The sequence below is a fragment of the Sitodiplosis mosellana genome, unplaced genomic scaffold, assembly GCF_009176505.1.
Source record: "Sitodiplosis mosellana isolate CC-2019 unplaced genomic scaffold, AAFC_SMos_1.0 Smas_scaffold_5, whole genome shotgun sequence".
NCBI lineage: Eukaryota > Metazoa > Arthropoda > Insecta > Diptera > Cecidomyiidae > Sitodiplosis > Sitodiplosis mosellana.
Genome location: NW_022595248.1, coordinates 4,863,883 through 4,888,882, shown reverse-complemented (window position 1 = coordinate 4,888,882; position 25,000 = coordinate 4,863,883). Strand labels below are relative to the sequence as shown.

The 25,000-nt window shown below is 36.2% G+C and overlaps 3 protein-coding genes across 4 annotated transcripts in view; all 3 read right to left on the bottom strand.

Annotated features, from left to right (window-relative positions):
- LOC129566829 (zwei Ig domain protein zig-8-like) overlaps nt 1-5,932 on the bottom strand; it is a 23,593-nt gene extending 17,661 nt beyond the window's left edge. Inside the window, exons 1-2 of one of the 2 annotated variants that reach the window (XM_055443094.1) lie at nt 5,733-5,932; nt 1,155-2,993 (exon numbers count right to left, since the gene is read on the bottom strand). In XM_055443094.1, the coding sequence (XP_055299069.1) occupies nt 1,155-1,215 (61 nt within the window). In that variant the 5' untranslated portion in view covers nt 1,216-2,993; nt 5,733-5,932. The remainder of the gene's footprint in view (nt 1-1,154; nt 2,994-5,732) is intronic. The other variant, XM_055443095.1, reaches the window with a different exon arrangement.
- An 8,827-nt stretch (nt 5,933-14,759) lies between these two features.
- LOC129567016 (regucalcin-like) lies at nt 14,760-17,201 on the bottom strand. Its single transcript, XM_055443465.1, has 6 exons — nt 17,188-17,201; nt 17,002-17,080; nt 15,364-15,955; nt 15,259-15,294; nt 15,071-15,176; nt 14,760-14,979 (listed from the first exon to the last, which is right to left on the bottom strand). The coding sequence occupies exons 1-6, from the start codon at nt 17,199-17,201 to the stop codon at nt 14,760-14,762; spliced, it is 1,047 nt and encodes a 348-aa protein (XP_055299440.1).
- A 1,336-nt stretch (nt 17,202-18,537) lies between these two features.
- Nucleotides 18,538-22,710, bottom strand: LOC129567015 (uncharacterized). The gene is made up of 6 exons (XM_055443464.1): nt 22,693-22,710; nt 19,731-20,424; nt 19,625-19,666; nt 19,460-19,556; nt 19,182-19,375; nt 18,538-18,617 (listed from the first exon to the last, which is right to left on the bottom strand). Exons 1-6 carry the CDS (start codon nt 22,708-22,710, stop codon nt 18,538-18,540), a joined length of 1,125 nt encoding a protein of 374 aa, XP_055299439.1.
- Between the last annotated feature and the right edge of the window lie 2,290 nt (nt 22,711-25,000).

Below are 25,000 nucleotides of genomic sequence, written 5' to 3'. Positions count from 1 at the left end.
GAGAGAGAGAGAGAGAGAGAGAGAGAGAGAGAGAGAGAGAGAGAGAGAGAGAGTAAGAGAGAGAAAAAGAGAAGAAACACACAGTAAGAACATGGTCTTATGTTTCTACAGATGGTCAAACACATGTTTCTAAACTATTTTAACCGGAACAAACAAACAATAGCAACAATTTATCTGCATTATTCGTTCTCGTTGGTTGGAGACAGAGAGCGGAAAAAGCGAAACTAAACTTGAGACAGCCTATCTTGACGACGACGATGTCTTGAACGAATGTCACAACCGAAGTGGAAGTAAATCGCTGTGCAAAAGATCAACACAAACAATGTTGCCACCGCTTCGTAAATAGGTACAACAGTTTTACTGGAAAGTGAACTAAATTTTGTTTCACAACTTCAACATTGAAGTCAATGAACAATGTCCAAACGTAATAGTTTGAGATTGAATGGATCGGGGAGAGGGAGAGTAAGAGTGTGAGAGAGAAATAGAAACTAAACAAAAGTGGTTGAAACTTTTTAAAATTTTTCGTAAGATGTCTGTTCGGACCAAATCTGTTAAGATCGATTCACGTTGGGAAATGCAATCGAAATGAGGTGGCAGTGGCAGCAGCAGCGGCAGCAGTGAAAGCAAAGAAAAAACAACGAACGAACAAAGAAAAAAAACACGGAAAAAAACTTTTCGATTGCAAGAAGTTCGTGTACTCAAAAATTGTATGGGAACGTATGCTGGAGTATAACAAAGACACAGCCACGGGCGAACTTATTCAGCTGGAGGATTGCATGAGGGAAAAATTAAATTGGAAATCATGACTGTATTTCAAAGTTGTCAACAGCGCAGCACTCTTAATAAGAATCGATTACCTCGAGCAGTGTCTTAAGTTGTAAGTTGAAAGTGGTACCACCACTCATGCCACTGCTGCTACTATACTGCCATTGTTGCTGCTTCTGCAATCGGATCGCTGGAGGCAATCGCAATAATAGTGATTTGATGACAAAAACCCGAAAGAAAATTGATTTTAAACTCATGTTTTTTTACCGCCTCGCAATCGCATTTTCTCTGGGTGTGATAAATTACGATGTGGTAATTAAATTCCCAGATTTCTGGCGGATGATTGGTTCTGCTGATGATATGCTGGTGTATCTACGGAACACACTTACCTTGAATAAATTTTAGGTGAAATACTAAAATAAATACGGCTATTCCATTCGAAATGTACATCAAGATTCGTGCGAGTGTGCTCACTATCAGAATATTGTGTTGTATGAATCGGCTGCGAGCGCCGATTAGCACGTATCGCTTTGACCCGATGGATATTTATCCAATTAGTGGGTGTGTTGGTACAGCGACGAAGACAACGATGATGACGACAGCGATGTCGACTATTTGCGACGGTGCTATGATAACGACGACAACGAGTGTGTGGCCTCAACAATGCCTGATTCTTATCGTGGTGATGGTGATGATGATGCTGGTAATTTGACGATGACAATTTTTTCCGCCAATTCAATTCGTTCACACTAAATGGATCGTTGTGATTTTGCACAAATTGTCTATGTCTCATATGATTATCACTGATGCTGTCGCTTGCAATTATTTTTATTATTGTCGATGACGTTGTTGTTCTTCGCACACACTCACACATCATAGTTTCGCACAGTTATTTGCCGCACCGTTTCGTTGTTGTTATGTTTGTATTTCATATTTTTTGCTAGTTTGGCCATGTAATTAGATGTGCTTGTACGAAATTCAATTGAGATATAATTCGATGCAGTTGTTTCTTTCCCTTCCTTTCTCCCCCTTTCTATCCTATCTTTCTTTCACTCTCGGATTTTTTTTCCTTCTGTTCGATTGTCGATAGAACTTTGTGTACGGAAGAAGTCACAAAACAGCACACAGTGCTTTAATTGGCCAACAACGTTATTTTCGACACGTATAAACTTTGATAAACGAAGTACACGACCGAACATTCACCACCAATTATTGTTTTCTATCATTGCAATCGCAGTGTGTTGTCGTCGTTGTCGTCGTCGTTGTTGCCGCACGTTAAATATATTTTCTGGTGTATTCAGGTGCAAATAAATTGATGACCGTAACGAATGACCGGCAACAAAACAACCAGGAGTTTTCACCATCAACAACAACAACAACATAAAATAACAGACTCACACCGATTGCAAATTGTTTTTGCTGCGTAAAGATTGGTATCACATCTAACAATGGCTAGAACCACTGCGAGTTGGTGAGAGGCAAACACACACGTGAGCACACGGGCAATCCGTAATTGGCGCACTATGCCATGCAATGGGAAATATTTGTCTACTGAACGTGCGTTATGTTAACGTTACAAGCGCCGCGTTACGAGTTCAAACACAACACAATTCAATTTCAGTGTCGGTTCGGTTTGGTTTGGTTCGTGTGCTTTTTTCCCCGATTCTTTTTTGCGTTGGCTATTGGTATTTTATCGTAGCACGGAAACAATATTGTTTAATGATTGCCGCGACACGTTCAATGCAAACATTCGCCGTACAATCGTTGTAAAAGCAATTGGTCACCACCACGACATGTGTCCAAGTTCATGTTTTTTTTTCCTTTCTTTCCTGCTCCCACACACTCGCGCGCACACACTCTTCACGGTGCAAACTCTGCCTTCGGTCTATATATCAGCGCTTTTTATGTGCGCTGCGTACCTAATTTTATGACAATGTTAGCAGAGCGAAAAGTAGTGGTTTTGCTGAAACAACCAACAACAATCGTACTCAACACTCGACACTGTCATTATTTTTATAAGTCCAGTGAGAGCTTTTTGTTCACTTAGTTTATTATTACTTATAACACTTTTTACGGAGGCAAGATGAATCTTCACTTTTTATGTTATGTTCCGCCTTCTTGGACAGTTTTTATGGTCAATCGACTTCTTTTTTATTCCCTGGGTTTTGCTTCTGTTTTTATTGACGCCACTCAGTGAATGACATTCGATTCGTTGAAGAAAATCGCTTCTAATGACGACAATATAATGATAATGTGATTAAAATATCAATAAAGCCACCATACGATTATACCTGACTGAAATGAGCAAAAGACTCGCTGCGAAAAATTGTGTTCAGTTAAAATTCAATGCGCTTCACTTGGTTTCATTCATAAAATTGTGTGTTTCCATGCAGAAGGCTACATTAGCCGTCATTAAATGTGAAAAGTGATTTTTGTGACGTGAACAAACGCGCGCGCATTCGGACGTGTCTGTTACTCTACAGCGTCAGTCAACGAAGAATTGCTCGAGAAAAATCAAGCCAATATTCGCAGACAATGAGTGATATTTCATTAAAATATTTTGCATTTTTCATTGTGAAACGCACGATGTCAGAAGCGCAATACTACAACGTCGTATCGCCACCACCACCGCAACAACTGGTGAGTGTACGGAATGTCATTAATCATGAAACGATGCAAAAGCACCAACAAGTAAATGATGATTTGCATCGAAATGTGATCGCTGTAATTGTATTCAGACGGCGTGTTTTTTTCCCTTCCCTTCGGTTCGTCTATGTAATACATTCGTGTCGGTCTGTCAAATGTCGAGACAAAAGCAGATGAGACGCATAAAGAATCTCTAAATTGACTCTGCTACAGACGGCAGGTGGTACTACTGCCGTCGACGAAGACGACGACGAAGGCGACGGGAGACACACGAAAGATAAAGAACGAAAATAGCTTTAAAAAGTCACGCACAAATATAAATAATTTTCAATGATGATTTGTTATCTTTGGCAATTGCCTTGCACAACTTTGGCTAATGGGTCACTGCGGATGTTGGAGCAAATAATGAATAAAAATTATAATTCCAATGCTCTCGAGAAATTATTCAATAAGTCACCCGAATGACAGGTGTTGAACCCATATCTACTCCACAAAAAAATCGATATCGACCATTATAGACCATTGGAGTCTATAATAATTTTTTTTTTTTCAAGGTAATTAAATTATTGGTGGAAAAACATTTGGGAAAACATCGAAATGTGATGGAGTTTCTTTAAAAATCCATAATTAAAATGTTTTTGAAACGAAAAAACAAGAAAATGTCAATAGAAATAGAGTCTAATGGTTCCTCCATAATGGAAAAATTATAGTGAATATGTAAGTTTTAAAACGAAATACACCATCATTTCCAACTATAAGAATAAGAACAAAATAACTATGGAAAATAGATGAAGGTGGAGAGAAAAATACGGAAAATAACATGAAATTAAATCAAGAAAAAGACGAAAGAATTAACTGTATAAGAAGGAAGTATGTTCCATTTTTTCAAAGCGGACGTATAGCACATTAAAAATTTACATATGTCGAGCGACTGTGTTGTCGTTTCTTCGTGTTTGAGTGTCACATAGAGTATCACCACTAAAAAATGTTGTTCACAATTGCCATCACAAGAGTGAAATTGGTGTCATTTAAATATTATTGGATAGAGGCGATGAATATTCAAGTTTTAATGCCACAACAAAAATAAATGGACAGGTTTGATTTTAAAACCGAAGTTGGATGAAAACTCACATTTTTCAAAGAGTTACATTTTCTAACTACTTCTAAGCAATATTCAGTAAAATGTAGTACGTTTGCCTGTGAGTCATTTGGCTCCAGATACTCAAGCCTTCTAATCGCATTTGCACCATTTTATTTTCAGGTTTCTCAGCGAATTTAACTTTCAATCGGGTTTTTCGAGCGTGATTTAATTTCTTGTACGCCTGCCTATATCACATTGAGCATGAAGCAATTAAGTAGCTTGCGGCGTTAATCAAAAAAGCACTTGGGCAAATTGGAATCAATCAGTTCCTTACTACCGATACACGCACATCACTTGATGAGTTGGGTTCGTTTGCAGTCGGCAGCTTTCATTTGCCAAACGTGTGTTGTTAATACATCCGAAAACACTCGGCGCTTGATTGGCTTGAAGTGTTCAACGAATATTCGGCATATAATTCATCTCAAACACAATGTGTTCCCGGATAGTGTTCTCGATTTTAATTTCCTGAGTCTCGGTTCGAGAGGCAAAGACAGAGAGTTGAATGTCGAAGGTGATGTGCACTGCACATAGGTACTATGTGGGTAAATGGAAATCGGCACCATTGATGGAATTAAGTGAAGGTTGGTGTGTATTCGGCATTCAAAGAGATACATACTTCACATTTCACACATTGTACCGTCAATTTGGGTTTCGATTCGCTGGTATAAAAGACAATACATATGTGTTTCTATACATGCTCAATGAACCAAATATGATTTCATTTTTAGTTTTGTGGCAACAGGTAAAATGCACCGATATATTATGCAATGATCCCTATCGAATCACCTTTACGGTGGATCAAATGTCAACCAACGGATATGTTCACAGTTACTCATCGAGAAAAAAAAACTGTGCACAATCTCATTCACCATATTTTGTCCAATGGTCTCTGCATCATTTTTCATTTCTTTTTTTTTTCTTTCGAAAATTTATACGCAAACCCAACAAATTGTTTATGCTTCTTATGTAACTATGGATAAAATGTTATGACTTATTTATCACCAGGAAAAAATTTCATATACACTTTTTCGCTCGTCATAGAAAAACCAGAAGGAAAGAAAATAAAATTGAACACAATTTTTCATAATCCCTAACCGCTTTTCGTTTTCGAATAAATTGCAATTTGTAAATCTCCACTAACGCAACAAATTTGTTTGAACAAATTTTTTTTTTCTCATACGAATAAATTTCACCGCACTAAATCGATTTTGAATAGATTCTCTTTGCTCTTGCTGTTTTATTTCATCTGCTTCAAACTTCGTGTCGACACTTACAAGTACACACAGAATATCGGTTTAATTGAGCTCAACTCGAAAAAGAGAGCGAAAGCACAGCAACGGTGGATTTGATGTGAATGGTACGCTGTCACATTCACGACTGGCCGGACTGAAGCCGTGTAGTTTAACTTTTCACATATATCACGGGCTCTTATGCTCTTATTTTTCCTGTTCTTGTGTTTCTTTTGCACCAACCATCCAATTTGTACGATGTTTTCTCGAAACTCCAGCTTCACTGTAACGTACAATAACAACAGCAGCAGCTGTATCGATGCTGCACCGAAGGGGAAGTGTCAGCTTTGTATTGTGTGTGCTTAAACTGAAAACGCTCCATCCACATGGCGCACTGGAAACGAGTTCCACACACTTCATTGGAAGTGAGTGGAATCGTTTATTCTCCTTCGTAAACGCGCGTCCCTTTCAACTGTTTACCTCTTGGTCGAATCGAAATTGGTATTTTGGACACGTATACGTGAAGAAAGCATCAACTCCACCGGCGATTCGGCAACTTATATTAAGGTATTTTTAGCAACTGACACCTAGCCCAAGTTTTATTTCATTGTGGCACAGAGGGTAAAGTGAACAACAACGTCGTCGTTATATTGCGCGCATAACGCATAGCGTATTTTAACCCTTTTTGTAAATCTCACGCACAAAATGCTATTTATAGATTCATTCACGAGAAATTTGTCCAAATTTGCTGTTCTGTATCTGCCAATTGAAAATTGGCTTGAATTTAAATGAGTTTTTTCTTCTTCTCTTTGCTCAGTGTTCAGGCGGAGAAGGAGGATGAGTTGTGAGAATGGCAGGAAGAATCTGTCAATTCTGCAGTTTGTTATTAAATTCCGTTGCGTGACCTTTGCTGGTATTTTATCGAATCACAATATACGTCAACCGATGTATAAATATATTTATTTCGTAGCAATCTCTCGATGCACATAAACTAACCATCTAGCTAACCATGAGGATAGCAAGCTTTGTTGATTTTCACCCAGTTTTCTCGAGCTCTGCAACTTCAAAAACTAAACTTATTCGCAAAACAGCGCTTTTTACTCTTTGATTACATAGAAAGTACTTTCACTATGGATTTTCCGCCCTGAATACAGTACATCTGCAACAAAAGTTTATTTACTTACAATTTTAGTGCATTTACAACTTCGACCGACCACCATGAATCGATCTCAACTTATTTTTCGTCAATTTTCCCGACCGCAGTCACTATTTTGCAGCCCGCAAGCCCTTCACAGGCACCCAGACTACCGCATTCAGAAGTAAATTTTCATGTAATTCGATTGAAATGCAGTAACACACTAATGCAATCCAATTGAAATTTTTGATATTAACTCGGGCGACATGCAATCGCCGATGCACCTACAATCAATCATGACGATGCACATCTCTGGAGTTTAGTTCAGCATTGTATTCCATCAATGTCGCAAATAAGCGGTTTCGATATGTGTAATTTTGATGCAAAATTAGTTTTCCATTCGAATTTAAAATCAAATTATTCACTTTTTCCTACATTTCTACGTGTTTCTTCTTCGTATTGATAAAAGTGGCAAAGTTTTTGAATGAACAAATCAACACGGTAAATATCCAATCCAAATTTTAAATCGTCGCGAGACTTTGATGAATCATGTTAGCTTTTGACATAATTAAGCAATGATGTCTACAACTTTTGAGACAAACTAAATATTTATCGATTTGAATTATGTGCGGATATCGATGTGTCTGTTTTGATTAGCGAAAAGCGTGTTTATATTGGCAAATATTTTGAATCGGCAAACATTTACCAAACCGTAGTACATATCTGGATATTAACCGATAATCTCTTTAGCGTAGTCATGGCGCGTCAATTTCATCATTCAATTCAGTCATCTATCTAATTAGAGTGCCGATGTGTCTTGTGTGTTTGTGTGATGCTGAAGTATCAAATAGTCATACGTTTGATTTATGTGTGTGTCCCTTTCCTCACTCCACCAGAAGCTATATCGCGTCAACGAGACAACTCATTCAGTTTCATTTTCTAGGGAGACAAAACAGCCGCAACACTAATTGATGGATGTCTCGCGCACTCACTCACCCCCACACAGACAAAATGTGACACATAAACGACAAGCACACGTGGTATGGTGTTGGATGCTACTGAGATAAGGGATATCGGTGAATGACTGCGGTGCGACGACAGATTATCGCAGGTTTTGTAAGGCCTCACGATGTATAGGCATCGTTCGATTTGTTTTTGAGCTTTCCATTCTGAATAACGACACCAGCCCATTCTCGGCTCTGATGAATAATTGCGACAAATGCGAGACTTAAGATGACGCCCGACGCTTTTTTTTCTCGGCTTTTTCTATCGCGCTTTGACTAACTACCGAAATAATGTTGTGCTTATGAGAATTTATGGTTGTATGTAGCGCAGCCATTAGTGATGATTTTGAGAGGTGCAAGTACGTTTGTCGACGCTTTTGAGGGCCTATCTGCCGTTGACGCCGTTGCTGCTGCTGATAACTTAGCATTTAAGCAAATGGGCGCATTTATTTATGTAGATTGTAATATTAAATATTCATTTAGTTCGACGATATATATTAGCGATATATTGGCGTTTTTCTACATTTTTTTTTCTTCATTTCCTCTCTCTCTCCACCGTTTTCATGGCAGTATTTTTGCTCAACATGCAACACCACCACCCATTAGATTCATTGGATGTGGCACATTCGGTTTGGAACGGGCGAATATTTCATGCTTTCTAAAATGTTTTATCCATGTTCAGTTTTTTCGTGTATTTGTGCTCTCGCCGAATGGCGATGTGAGTATTTTGTTTATCGCACCGCTCCTATGTAGTCTCATTTTTCAGCATTTTCGATAGAAACTTCATTTACATTACAAATTGTTTTAAGCGTTGCTTTTTCGTTTTTCTCTCTCTAGTTCTGTTTTGCTCTCCTGAAATTTAAAACATAGCATCACCATTCCCTATGCCATGAATGAAATTCCAACTCGAAACGCAAACTTTCTCACGCAATTATGAATAGCATGTTGCATGCATAAAATAACTAGAATCATAATGCACACACACATATTGCTGAATTGGCAAAAGTTGTTAAATTTTCATCTCTTTTTTTCTCTCTCTCTCGCTAGAAGCTGCAATCTGTTCACTGGCGCTCTTGCACTGTGTACTATACACACAGCCATAAAGTCTCTTGTCTTTATCAAAACACTGGTTCAGATTTACAGTGGTTTTACCACTGCTGCACTGTGTTTCGCTTAGCGTGCTCACTGCTCACCCACCCGCTCGCTCCAAAACGCACTCGTTCCGTTCTTTTTAAAATCGAGCAACGAAAAAGTGAATTAACATTGCTCTAATTAAATAGTTTCTGGCAGACGAAATATGCGTTACATAACACCCAACGGAAGTTATAAACAACGAAACAAAACATAGCCAAAACGCAGCAGCGAAAATTAGCGAAATGAATGCATAGTACACAGCGAAAATTTTACTCACCGCGCGATTTCTTGTTCGTTTTTTTTTCTCTACTCTTTCGTTCTTCAATTGAACATTGCTCGAGCCAGCTCAAAAAAACCAAAATGAATACGAGGCTACCGACAGAGAGGAGAAAAAAACTACTTGTATGGAAGTATTCTGCTGGAAAGAGCCATAAAAGTTTTATGTTGACTACTTGCCAAAGAGAAATGTGCTGATAAGCGCACTTTTTGCCATTCAAAAGGAAAACTTTTGTTACAACATTCCTAGTTTTATGTTTATCACACGTCCTGTAGCCCATTAACTTATTTACATAAAGGTAGCGCTTTTGTTTGGAATCGCAAGAAGAAGACGAAGAAAAAAAACTTTCATCATAAGACAGGAAACTCTTTAAAAGAATAAATTCGAAACATTTTTCTCTCGGAGTAGGAGAAAACCCACACAATTTCGAAGAAATAACGCGCAAACTACAACATAACATGAAAATATTCCCATAATTTTGATAAGAGAATATATTTCCCTAGCAACTCTGTCGATTTTGAGGGAAAGATCTATGCTCGTAAGCCATTGAGTCTTTCATCTCAGCCAATTTTCGGACAAAATGTATGCTCAAAACAACCTATTCGAATGAATGTTTCATTTTCATACCATAATACTAGTACTACTGAATAATGCAATATTCAAAGTTTAATTTGAAGCGCATAACGTCAGTTTAATATGTTTCATTATTTAAAGAACGGAATTTAATTTATCCATTGTAATAAATGCATAGTTTGTGAATATGTAAATGGGAATTTCAGAGTTCTGAATGGGAATTTTCGGTGAATAACTCAAATTGTTCTCACATTTGCTACTTGACCGTTTATTGTTTCCGAATTGAATAACATTTGTTTAAACCATTTTTGACTTTTGTTTCTCTTTTTTGGACATTTGTTCAGTAAGGCAGTATTTATTTAAAGTAATTGACCATTTTGCAGTAGTTCTTCGTTAATGTTTCTATCTCTCAGTGAGAGATTCTCTCACTCTTGCTGTTTTTCACTTTATCTATCTATCGCTACTCGCTTTTCACCTCCCTACTTTTTCTTCTTTTTTTCCTTTACCTCTGTTGCTCTCTTTCGCTTCCTTTCGATTTCTCTCTCGCTCTCTCCGTTACCCTTTCCTTACCTCTCTAGATCTTTTTCGTTCTCTTGCCCTCAACAGGCATAGAGCCTTTAACACTGTATAAAGAACAGAAGCCAAAAAAGTATTAAACACTAAAAAAAAGCCAATTTAAAAAGACACTTGCCTGTTACACGACGAGTTGATTTTGTTATGGAAAAAACATGCTTTAGTACAAAACAACAAGCACTCGAGTATAAAAGTGTGATAATTTATTAAAATGATTGTTGTTGATTTTTGAATATTTATGATGATAGAGCTTAAAATGAAAAGAAATTAACAACTTTTCGAAAGTCATAAATTACCGAATTAAATGTGCGTATGAAAAAGTGCTTTTTGATGGTGTAATCGTACAATTTGGCAGACAACAGAGACAAGAGGCTTGGCAAATTTCATATATATTTATCTTATTCTAATTACGAAAAATTCAAATATGTCCTGCATTTTCCAATTAATCATGGGCAATCTGTATGAGTGTGTAATACGTTGATCTGGGATAATGGATGGAAATGTCAATTTCTTTCCCCTTTTTAGTGGTAGCTGTGTCGTTGAGTGTTGTCATTACACACGTGTCTGCACGCATGATGATAAATTAGTGGGAATAACATGCGAAAAAGGGCCAGCATCATCGAGATCATCATTATAAATTAATTGGTCGGATGTCGCGTGTAATTTGTTTACATTCCGAAACGGCATACGAAAAATTCAATCAATAACCAAGAGTAACAGCAGCAGCCGTTTCAATGGAATCAAAGCAAAGAAATGGTAGCATTTATGGGTGGCGTTTAAGTTTTTATTGTGAAAGCAAGACATCATCAACATTTGATTCTAGCACAGTTTGTTTTAATAATTCACTCTGGCTGAAATAACAAGAGTCGCACAGATTGATTGATTTCAAGCGATGTGTGTTCATCCAGATCGCACAGTTCTCATGGGTTATGATACAAAAACATCTATAAACAAACAATAAATGTTGCTTGTTCCAGGAATTCAATTATTTTCTTCACAAGAATACCCAACGGCAATTGAATACCGTTGCTCAATGGGGTTTTTTTTGTGTGCCGACATACTACGTGACTGGGTTGGTGTGAGTATCGTGTATGTATATTTTGACCGACATTTTATTCGATACGCAATAACTGGGCATATTCATCGTAGACACACAATGTTGACAAACGAACAAACTCCACGTGACATACCCTTGCCATTGTTCGATACATCTGTGATGTGTACTCTTTTATGGCCGTTTATTGTTCTGTGTAATTTGATAAATAAATGCTTCAATCAACAATCAATGATGAATCAAACAAATTATTTGTTATTAATTGCAATGTTTACGTTTATTTGTAATAAAAATAGACCACAGTTCGCAGAATATTGGGCTTACCTCACGCTGATTGTATAACACACAATTCCTGGAACTCTTGCGAAATAGTAATTCCACGAATATTTCGACACAAGCGCATTGAACTCACGTGCAACTTTATTTATTCTGCTTTTGCTATTGTGTATCATTGTTGGCAAACAAAGGACACTCGAAACACACACACACATTTTTGCTTCCTCGTTATTTAATTATAGCAAAGATGATGTGATGTTTTCGAAAAATGCTTGAGGCATTTTTTCGGGGCATAAAAAATGGACACACTTGGAAGCAGCAACTTTGGTGAAACATCAGAGGGTTCATAGTGTTTGAGCCTTATCACAAAAGCAAAAGTACATTCGTACAATTTCAATGACGCGCCTCAAAATGTCTACTTTTTAATCTGTTTTTGGAGCGACATTTCGAACGAATGAGCCCAATATATTTCGTTTGAAGTTTGTCAGGCAAATATTTTTAAGTTATAATGAGATATTTACAACCGTTTTTTTTTTTAAATTGTCAAACGATATTGAATTTCTTTTCTTTCTCACTTTCGGATGGAGAAGAATGAAGGGTTTGGTCGGATGCTGTGTGAAATATTGTCGAGCTTCTTCCGGAACATTGTACCTTTTTTTTCCAACACAAACAACAGATAAGGTAAACAAAGCTGTAGATTGTAGAATGTTGCACAACTAGTGATGTAAAACCGTATTTCGAAGCAGAAAAAATGGCGGTTTTTCTTCTTTTGACAAAAACTTTTCACTTCATTCATTATAGAAAAAGCAAAATTTTCTTTCAATTTTCTCGTCATGTTTCTGGGAAACTTGGCTACGAAGCATTTCATGCTGATTTTACGGCGGAAAATGTGTTTTCCGTTCGCACGAACAGTTTTAGTGTAAAATCCTTTCATTAAATTAAGTTGAACTTTAATTAATTAGGTTTTACTTTCAATGGTCGCATGAGCTCCTGTCGAGTTTTCGGAGGTTGGCGTCGTCAAACTTTTGGCCAAAGGGAATCAATGTTTAATGAAAATCCTCCTAAAAATTGTCGTAATCCATACAGAGAGAGAGAGAGAGAGAGAGAGAGAGAGAGCGATGATTGTTTCTAGGAATTTTGAATGAATACCAAGAAAGCCAAGTGTTCTCACTCAAAATTTCATTATGTTCAAAGCCTACGAGCGCGACATCAATCCATATGTGGGTTGTTATTAAGTGTTCCTAATTATTGCAGGTAATGAGTGTTGTAAATAAATCAAAAACAGCAACGAAAATTTTCGGCTGGTTAAAACTTCATCAATTTTCGTGTCAAAAAAGCACGCATCAATTTATTATCGAATTAAAATCACTTCAAATCATCGGAAACGGTACGTAACAGAGGCGATGATGAAAAAGACAAAAATCATTTTTCGTCACGCTTTTTTAATTAATATTATCATAGAGCGTTCCATAAATTTCCCTGGACTTCTTAATTAAATACCTTTGGTGCGATCGCCCGCTTGCTGTGTCTATACAAAAGAGGAATGAACAGCCAACTCTGAATTCGAGTGCTATATTTCATTATGACTTCGTCTTTGCGGTCGCCCCAAATAAATTACTACCGAAATGAATTGAAGCAGCTTGTTCTCAACGTTCACAAAACTGGCCGAAGCAGTTATTTTCAGCATGGCCTCTGCATCTGCGCGATCGATGCAACCGACCATTTAATGCACAATTCTGTAGCGTTTTCATTCAAAGTAAATATTGAACAATCTGAAATAATTACTTACATCAGTTAATGTCGTTAATTATTACAGACGAAAACGCATTTTGTGACTTTGATTAGTGACTCGCATTTGAAGTTCACTTCACTCGAAACTTTTGCCATTTTGTGTATTTTATGTGAAAATCTGTTGTTATAACAACACGATAAGCATGAGACATTTTGTACCAAGATTTATTCCGACTGGCTACAGCCAGGTCGACATAAGCGCCTTTGCTCAGGTGGATAAGAGTTCAACGATTTTCACGTCTCGCCGCTTCATTATGATGAATGCTCCACTCATTTTTTCACTCCCGCTAAAACATTACGAATTTCATTGTTGTGCTGGAACTTCATACCATCATTGTGAACATGGCATTTGCTTTGGTGCAAACCGCCAATCGTTTTTTTTTAAACTGAAATATAAATTTTCGTAATGAAAATGGTTTCAATTATATAATTTTCACTAAATGGTTATTACAAGCCATTATGCATTTTTGAAATGCAATCCCATTACAGTTATGTTTACATTTTAAGCGTTTGAGGGAGAGAAAGAAAAATGTGAGTGGAATCAATGTTAACGAATCTGTTTATTGGCTACTGGAATAATTTTTGATCATAAACATTATTTGAAATGACCCGTTTTTATTCGATGCAATACATTGTTATGCATAAAACGCCCAAACGATAATGGAATTTTGTGTTTGCTTTCAATTAGACACAAGCATCGAACAACAATTTTCGAATCGATTAATTTTGTTATTAACTCGATTCTGTTTGAACAAATGAAATAAACTAAATCATATTTGAAATTGACTGATATCACACAATTGCTTTGTATTTGAGTTATTCGTTCATCGATAAATGGTGTAATTAAAGGGCCAAATGAAGCCAACCGAGTGTAAAGGAATCTAAAACAAATTATCAAAACTTTACTTGTTGCCTTTTTAACTAACTAAAAATTGTTGTTTTTTTTAGATTTAATTCAAAATCAATTCATTCATTAGGAAATTGGTAAAACAGCTAGTAGAACATCTACTAGTGGAAGAAATTGGATTTAATACGATAAATTTTGTGGAACAAATTTTGAACACAATTTCTCTGTCGCTTGTTTACAATTTAATGGAATTGAAATGTACTAATAAATAGTTAGAATGATTCAAAGAAGGACGACTGAACGTATCCATTTATCTAAACAATGAACCGTGAATATTTACGACCTTTTGCTCCTAATTCTCTTATTTTGTACAATGATGTTCGCGGCGAGTTACGTCCTATAATTTGGCCAGATATTAGGTCGATATTGGCGGTTCCAACGGGTACAAATAAAATGTCTCTTTTTGGTCCGCCAAAGGTAACAGAACCAACTAAGTTGAATGGCATTTGAGCGATTGGATTGCCACTTGAAGTTCTGAAAAGCAGCAATTAATTAAAAGTGCATTGTGATAAAAATTAATTTATTTAAAGCGGCAACAATTTTAATTTCATCTTTTCAATTCTACCTTGGATCAATTTTCCAAATCGACCCATCTGAATAGAGAGCAGTGTATAAAAAGCCATCAGCATCTGCTTCTAATCCAATTGGACTGGTGTCAGGGGCCTTGTAGCCTGCAATAATTGGGATAATTTTCATTCGAAGCAAGTTGTTTTTATATTTAGCGGAGCTGTGTCTCTCATTTTTTTCACCCACCCAAGCTATGAAAGTCAAATAATGCACGACCATTGCCTGAAACGAAATAAATGTGGATAGAAACTTGAAATCAAATTGAAACTCGTGCTGAGCGAAAAAATTTACAAATATCTCCGTTTGCGTCTCCTTGAAAAGCGGTGATGAGTAGTTTGCAAGAGCCGATATGATAAACGTAGCCACTATCTTCGTCGAATGCTACGCCAGTTGTAACTTGTGGGCCGGTAAAAAGAAGTCGTAGGCCTTTCTCTTTAGAGTACATATAAAATGAAGAATTTGATGGGCCGCCACAGAAGTTGTTGACCATCCCACCGTAGAAGCGCCCTTTTTCTCCTTGTCGGCCAACACAAATACGGCTCGTTGGATCGCTTTCTTCAACACTGAAAACATTGCCCTTAACCGTAGCAACTGGTGATTTTCCGTCCCATTCAATGACAGCCATATAGTGGTTCAAACCAACGGCAAATAAATTTTTGTATTTATTGCACTCTTTGATTGGTAAAATAAACGATGGACCCGATTGACCTAGAATATAAGCGAAATATACTTTGTCTTCGTTATAATCATATCGGAAGATAGATGGTGCCTGCCCAGTTGAGAGAAAATCCACATAATAGACACTTTGCGTGCAATCGTCCCAAATGGCTGCCACTCCAAGACCGACTTCAGGTGCAGCAATTCCACTTATTTCCACGCCGAACTTTCGGAATACACAAAAAATGGAGTTTCACTATTTTTATTACGATTTCCACCTTTGATTTTTGTTTACCACCAAATGAATGGAACAGATTAGAAATATCAATATTCTCCACATTTCTTGATAATACGTACACAACGAGCAACGATTGAGACATTAAATATGAAGACTACATGAAATCAAACGCTTTTTTATACTAATCCATTGAACCAAATACAATATCAACTGTTACTTTTGAGGTTTGAGTTTGCTTCAGCTGTTTATATTTCGATCAGATGGATAATATAAATATTTGATTGATTTTTTGGGATACCTTTTCTCTTCGTTCACGCATATTTATTTTTGGAGTAATTTGTTTATCACATTCGATTCAAGATATTTATGAACTTATTTTATTGGTAGTAAAAATAGTGTCAAAGAACGTTGGCCTCGTTTAAAAATCGTTTTTTTAATAATTCTCTATTTTTGAACATTTCTATAAACTGTCTGATTTGTTGACTTGAATTCAGTTTGATTGCTGTTACATATACTAAATGAAATCACAGAAAATATTTTTTTTCGATCAAGTTTATTTTTAAATAAATATTTAAGATTGATAGAATAACTAAAATTGCTGTCGCAAAGTATTCAGATCAGTTACATTTTTCGTAATGATTAATACACATTCGATATATTAAAACACATGTGTTCAAGTAATTTGAAGTTAGCGACACGTTTTTTGTTGCCTTGAAACAGAGAAAGCTATTTAGCTGCTGAGCAGGCCTGGGCTGAGCTAAATTTGCCGATTCAGGCGCCTGAAGCTTTATTTTACTAGTTTAACAATGCAAAATTTTCATTGTTTGCAATGATCCATAGGGCAGTTTGGTCTCTGGAATTCCCGATGATGTTCTGAAAAGGTCAATTTATTTCGTTATGGGCAGTAGTAGTTCGTAAATTAGCATGCTAAAACTAAAAAATACATGTAAAATGATGAATTAGAAGGGCCACCACAGAATCCCGTAGGTTTGCCTGTAAACAAATCAACTACAGCACTTGCAACAACAGCAAACAGAACGTTCTTTGCCACCGAATGTAATTCCAGTAACGCCTCCGAAAGGTAGTTTGGCCACTGGATTTCCAGATGATGTTCTGAAAATTGAACCAATAATATTTCATTATCGGTGCGATAGTTTTTAAATTGAGGAAATAAAAATAAAAAATAAATGTAAAATTCACAGGAATTATATAATATTTACCTTGGATCGATCATCCAAATTTTACCATCAACCAAGTTAGTGGAATAGATGAACCCATTGGAATCTGTGGCTAAGCCAAGAAGGTATGTATGTTCAGGTCAACTGCAAAGAGATTTTTGTATTTTTTACACTTTGAGCTAACTGTTAATCAACAAGAACATTTAAAATTAAAATAATATTGTCTTAAAACATTTTTGTCTAGAACTCACAAAGAAGTCTTTTTTCTCAACGAAAAAAATCAGAATGTTCAAAAAAATAACTATTCGATTACAATCTATCAATTATTTGTATGACCAAGTTTATTCTCAAATAAACAAGATTGTCAGATCTTATTGATATCAACGAATATTTTAGAATAATTGCATTTTTTATAAAGCATGTGTTGTAGTAGTTTGAAATTAGCGACACGTTTCATGTTGCCTTAAACACGGGTGCGACGATATTTTCGCCCAGTTATCTTTCCTCCACAACTATCAACATGATAAAGCATTTCTTTCGATTTATCCGAAGCAATGCCCGTGGTAGTTTGTGAACCGGTGAAAAGTTTCTGAACACCATTTGATTTCGTATACATGTAAAGTGATGAGTTAGTTAGAAGTTAGCAGGGCCACTACAGAATGAACTGTGGAAAGTGCCTGCATAGAAAGTTCCTCGTTCACTTGGATGTGCTACAGCCATTAGACTTGTCGGATCGTTTTCTTCAACGGAAAACAACGTGTTCAACAAATTGGCACTCATGAATCTTCCATCCCATTGAAGTACGGCGGACTGATGGCCAACGCCAACAGCAAAGAGATTTTCGAATTTAGCGCACTCTGAACTGATTGGAAGAATGTATGCAGGCGATGATTGTCCGACTATGTATGCACTGTATGTTCTGCCCTCTTCGTAATCGTAACGGAAAATGGATGATTGGTTACCAGTCGCGAAGAAATCCACCCAGTAAACACTCTGTGTGCATTCATCCCAAATGACGGATATCGGAAGAAGAGTTTCAGGTGCAGCCAGTTTGGTCACTTGCGGCTGGCTGGCTTGAGAATTTTGCGAACCATTAGGACGCTAGAAGAGATTATTAAAAATTGACTCAATTGTCAAGACATTCTATCCATTAACACCAACATTTCATACCGAAAAAACTACACCGATAACAAAACTACTCAACAAAATTGTGATTTTCCACATTTTGCAAACGAATACTTCTTTCACTTTTACCAAAAAAAAAATGCAAATCACCTGATCCGCGTCGAATCAAGAATCGAAACGTTCTTAAATACAGTCTAGATGTGCTAGTTTCAATTGATTGTGTTCTAATTTTCGGCAATTGAACTTTGATATTTGTTTTGTTATTAATTAACCCTTTGTCACGCATTGGTTCTCAAAGTGACCAGATACGGAAAGTGCCATAAGAACGGAACCGCTAGACATTTTTCCTAATAAAGATCAATTCAACATATTGTATTAGTTTGATGAAATCTCATTTCTGGAGAATTCTAGAGCGAATACGATGAATTTTCAATCTTCCTCGATTTTTTCGGAAAGTAAATATGTGATTCTTCGCTGCTTATTCCGGCACACAACATATATCAAAATTATTCAAAATTAAAAAAATGCGCTTCAAAAGGTTAATCATAGAAATTGAAAGTAAGTCAATCCAATTACGAGGTGATTGATTGTTGAGAATGAGATTAAACGCTTTAATTTCGAGTTGTTATTTAATGAAAAACGCATTTTTAATGAACTTTTAATTTTCGTTATTTGCACAAGAAATTGGCTTGTTTTTTTTGCAAACAAAAAAACTCGAATAATAAATAAAAGAATAGCACGTGTATAACGAATGGAACAAAGAAGTAATGTCCAATTGGGAACAAATACTTTGTTATCAGAAAATACGCGGCTATAAATGTGCCAATAATAACTGCGTTACGTTTGCAAGACATCAATTGGTAAATTTTGTCATCATGTGTTTGTTTATAAACTGACGCGATGAATTTTACGGCCTTTTCCCACGTTAGTAATTGCATACAACGATGTTTGACTTGGTGGAAGTTCACTTATAGCTCCTGAATCAAGATTAAGTGCAATTGATCCAGCAACAGCAAATAAAATATCTCTTTTTGGACCGCCGAAGGCCAATCCACCGATTGATGCGAACGATGGCAGTTGGGCGATAGTAGCTACCGACGACGTTCTGCAAATCGATATCAGAGTTCATTCGTAGAAAAAATAATTCTTTCTCTTTGAATAATATTAATAGCTCAAGTAATAGGCTTACTTCGGATCAATTCTCAAAATTGTACCGTCCGCATAGTTGCCAGTATAGAGAAATCCTTTTGAGTCGATTTCCAAGCCGATAGGAATGACGGAAGAAGCTGAAAATATTATGAATTTATGCAGAATAAGGAACTGAACAGAAAATAATTGAAATGTCGATAATTACTTGAGTTGCTATCATAGAAGTTATAAACAATGCTTCCTTTGCCTAAAATAAATCAGGACATTTTTTTTTGTTATTGAAAGCCAATTTACAAAATTAATCGATTTACCTTTTATATATCCGTTAGAATTCAATGGGAATCCGACGATCTGTTTTTGACACAAATCGACGTGGTAAAGTGTTTTGGAATTCTTGTCATAAGCAATACCAGAAGTACTTTGGCTGCCAAAGACGAGCTGTTCTACACCTTTCTTCTTTGTATATCTGTAAATTGATTCGTTAAGAGGTGCATTGCAGTAGTTAAGATGGAATGTTCCGGTATAAAGTGTTCCTTTTTCGCCTTGGCGTGCAGTTCCGAAACTGCTTGTCGGATCATTTAGTTCAACAGCAAAAAGTGTACTCAATAAATTGACACTCGATGATTTTCCGTCCCATTGAATTATGCCAGTAGAGTGGTTCAGGCCAACGGCGAAGAGATTTTTGTATTTGTTACACTTTGAGCTAACTGGTAGAATGAACGAAGGCCCAAAACTGTTCGATTCTTGTCCAACTATGTGTGTAGCGTACGATTTTCCTTCGGCATAATCGTAACGGAAAACAGAAAGATTGTTACCTATTGCAAGGATATCGGTGTAGTAAACGCTTTGCGTACAATCATCCCAAATCACTGAATATGGCAAAAAAGCTACAGGTGCCGAAAGATTGAATACTTTTGGTTGGGAAGCAAGTAGAGAAATTATGTACGATTGAGCGATTTGAGATGCTTGAGCCTCTGTGATTTTAGAAGATTGAGCCTTGGAAGCCTAAGAAGTCAATAAATTGTTTAAAAATCAGATTTATTACATGATTTTAAGCGAACTTTACCGAGCAAACTGCGAGATGTACGAAAACACACAGCAGAATGAATTTTTCCCACATTTTCGAATTGTGCACTTCTCTACGATAAATATGATTCAAACAACGGTTTTACGTCTATGGTCGAAGCATAAAACGCGAAAATAAAGAATCGAAATTCTTTTAAATACTGCTCATTTGAACTACTTTTGTGTTTACTATTGATTGTGTTCTAATTAATATTTTCATAACTATAACTATTAGTCAATATTTTCGATCTTGACCAATTAAGTAAGTTGTTAGTAAATATTTGACTAGAACTCACTTGACCATCTTATATGTAAGACTGAATGTTCGTCTATCTGTGTGTCTGCCCTATTTTTTTGTTTGAATTCTCGCAGCGGAAATAGGAAATTACCATATTTGTATTGATTTTTGTAATTCACCTTTAGAAGAAGTTTTTTTGCTGTTTTTTCTATGTTACTATGTCATTATTATCATTATTGAAACACTTGGTCAAAGTGATCTTCGTCGTTAAGAAAGAAGCAAGGGGCCAATGATTTGCCAAGCCAAAGTATAATAATACAGACAGGTGAACATTCAATTTCGGAGATTCAGTAGGAATAATGGAAATGACACATTATATTTTCAACTTAAAGTGGAACAAGAATACCTACAACTTGCCTTGATTTCCACCATCAGTAGCGCAAAAAATCGCCAGCAAGGCAATTTTAACAGGTTTTTTTTCTCTAGTTGCACTTTAAAATCAAAAATATAAAGTTCCATTCACATGATTTGAATGGTTTGGAGCGAAAATGTAATACAGAAAAGTTGAGCGGAAAAATGTCGATGATGAATGGGCGGAAAAGGGATAGCTATATAGTAAACTATAGTTAACTATATAGCTATCTCTTTTCATTTGACATTTTTCCGCACAACTTTTCTGTATTACATTTTCGCTCCAAATCATTCATTTAAGATGATTTGCCAGGTCAATGTATTAGAACATCGCTCGCTGATCACAGTTTTGCATTTGAAACTACACAGTTCGACGGATGGTTTTTTTTGTCTGGCACAGAAGCCGGACAAATCAGGCGCTTTAGAGGGCCAAAATTTAAGAACAACTGCGTTCTCAGAATATTAAAATTGGCTCAACTTTTTAAAATATCGAATTCGGCGTTTTACCTTTTCACCAGTATTAAAATGTAAAGAGATATTAAACAAATACCATTTTTCTCCCATTCGTGATAGTTTTATGACCTTAGTATCTACTAAGAAAATGTTTGGCGTTTGATTTTAGGGGGAAATTAGTAAAAACTATAATTAGTCATATTATAGCCAGAGTATAGCTGAGCAACACTTCTGAGCATATCAATTCGAAAAAACCCGTCCAGTCCACTTGATTGGCTCAATATCACTTTTCGCTATCAAACGATATTTTCGTGCATTTTTGAATTCCTACAACTTTTCAACTGCTTTAAATAGAACAATAGTGTCTGAAGCAACTTTTTAGTACTCTTCAAGAGCTTTGCAGGCCAAGTACTAAAAGTACTAAATATGTACTAAATATGTACTAAATTGTTTTAAACACTTTTGATGGCTCCGGGTGACTCTGGGTGACTCTGGGTGATGAAAAACTGTACCAACTCGTGTAAAATACTCTGTTTTGAACCGTAGTAATCGATGGTTCTGAAATTGATTTCGCTCACTGAATCCGTGTCCCTGTTCTCTATCATTCTTTTGTACTCGTCCATTCTAAAGCCACACCTAAAAAATCATTGATCGAATTAAATTTGATATATTTGGAACAAACATATTGAACAGTAAAGTGGACTAGATGTGGTTTTTTCGAGTTGATGCCTCCAAAAGAAATATTTAGATTTACTCTGGCCACGATTTTCCTGAAGATAGTAAGTGAAAATAACGTAAACTGTGCGACTTATGTATAAAAAATACTGAAAAAATTACCCATTTTTGGGTCAGAACATCAACCAAAAGTCATTTTTGGACAGTTTGTTTGTGAAATTCGTTTATTAGACTCATAGACTCAATAAAACAACCTTGTGTTTAACCGTATGGGAACGACGAATGGAATGAAGAAGACAAGAAATAGTTTACAAGGTATAACCAAAATACATGCGGATTTAAATGTGCCAATAATGACTGCGTTATGTTTTAACAAAAGATCATGTGTTTGCTCATAAAAGAGCGCAATTATGTTTGCGTCCCTTTCCTACGTTGGTGATTCCATACATTGTGGTTTGAGTTGGTAATTGTCTAGCTAAAGTTCCTGTGTCTACATTCAGGGCCACTGATCCACCGACAGCAAACAGAATATCTCGTTTTGGCCCACCGAAGGCAACTCCCGTAACTCCATAGGGCAGCTGTGTGATGATTGTTGCCTTGGATAGTCTGTAAAGGCACATACAAACCGTCTGCCAATCTTTTTCTCGTTGATATATTTCATTTTATAGATTTTTTTGGCAGATTTTTCAGAAACGGAAATATAAAAAGTACGAAGTAAGCTTATTTAACGCGTTCAAATCAATTCAAACAAGGGTAACTTTGGAACGCCATTACGAATAGTATTCAGTATAATAGTAGCCTATATTAAATGGATTCAGTAATTCTCTGTCATTCATCAAGAACAATTAAGGAAACATACTCAAAGTAAACCATTTTCTGGTGACATCAACAATCAAAACTTTTAATTAAATAGAACATTCGGATATTTCAATTGACTAATCTAAACATCAGCTCGTTTGTATTGTCTGCCGCTTCCATCAACATCAACAATCTTGTAGAGATGCGACTTTTGTGACATTCTTTGCTCTATTTCTAGCGTCTTCACATTGATAATTGCCGAATCAGCAATAGCATACAAGGAATTCCGATCAGAACCTCCAAACACCAGACCACTTATTCCATTCACAGGCAATTTGGCGACGATTTGCGCCCTTGATGTTCTGCAAAATGGATTGGAATTAATTTCGGAAATCATTTGCGTAAAATTTTACTTACTTTGTGTCAATCTTCCAAATTGAGCCATCTGTGTAAATACCAGTGTACAAATTACCTTCATTATCCACTTCTAAGCCAACTGGAATAAGCTCGGATGTTGACGAACCTGCGAAATTTATTTTATTCCATTGAAAATAAATCTGCCAATAGAATTCTGTTAGATAGCGAATGATGATACTGAGTGTAAATATTACCCAAATTTCTGAAGTCGAAAACAATGCGGCCAGTGACTGTGATAGAGAAATATGTAAATATTGATAAGTATTAATTAGAATTTAAACATATTTGAGCGATAAAACATCTCAGATAACTCGAATCATCTTACAAATATTTCCATTGACATCAGTATGAAACTCAGTGATTATGCGTTTGCAGGAATCGACAAGATAAATTTTCCCGGAATTGAATGCTAATCCAGTTGTCATTGCAAATCCGCCGGCCAAACGTTGAATACCTTTTTCTTTTGAGTAAGAATAGAGTGATGAATTTGCACGGCCATCACATAACTTTGAATTTAAACTGCTGAAAAATAAGCGTCCGTTTTCATTTTGCCGAGCAAAAGCGATCAAACCTGAAGGATTATCATCAGCAATATCTAAAAGTGGACTAATCACTTTGACACAATGCGATTTTCCATTCCATTCAATGATACCAGCGTATTGATTCACACCAACAACAAATAAGTTTTTGTCCTTTGCACATGCACACTCTCTGGCTGGTACAATGAACGTGGGACGCGCTTGGCCACTGAAATAGGCTGAATATTTCTTATCAGTTTTAGAATCATAACGAAAAATTGATGGTTGATTTCGAGTGGCGAAATGGTCGATATAGTATATGCTTTGTGTGCAATCATCCCACACGACTGAGCTATGCAGGATGGTGGTGGTGGTGCGTTGTAACGGTGGGAGTAACACTAGCAAAATACTTGAGTTGAGAACATTCAATGCGGAATACTGTAAAAATATTCAGAGTTTTCATTCAGTTTATAACGCTCTCAAATGGATTAATAGTTGATCCAATGTTTTCGGAACAACCAGATTTATTTTCATTATGAATTTTTTTCCAATACTGGCGGACTTCGAAAAAAATGAGATAAATATAGCTACAGAACAATCGATAAGTAAAAATGAGTAGAAATATTTACCGCACAATGGATAAAAGCACTAAGTAAGACTATGATTTTCCACATATTTCACGAATCGAACTATTTTATTAACTGCGAACGAAGCGAAAAATAAACAATGAACGCTTATCGCAAACTGTGAAGAAACGACGAAGTCGGATGTATTAAATACGATTCAGCTGAACTGATTCAATACTCGTTGGATTACTTCGAATTTTGTTGCTGAAAGTTGAATCAGTTCAATATTTGCTTATACAATAATAAGTGTGTACACACATTGCATCATGAACGTTCAAATGAAATTTTAAAAAAAACAATCATGGAACATACAAAAAAATTGATTTTTATTCATTGAAGTTGATATTGACCAATAGGTACGATATTAATATTGTATTAGA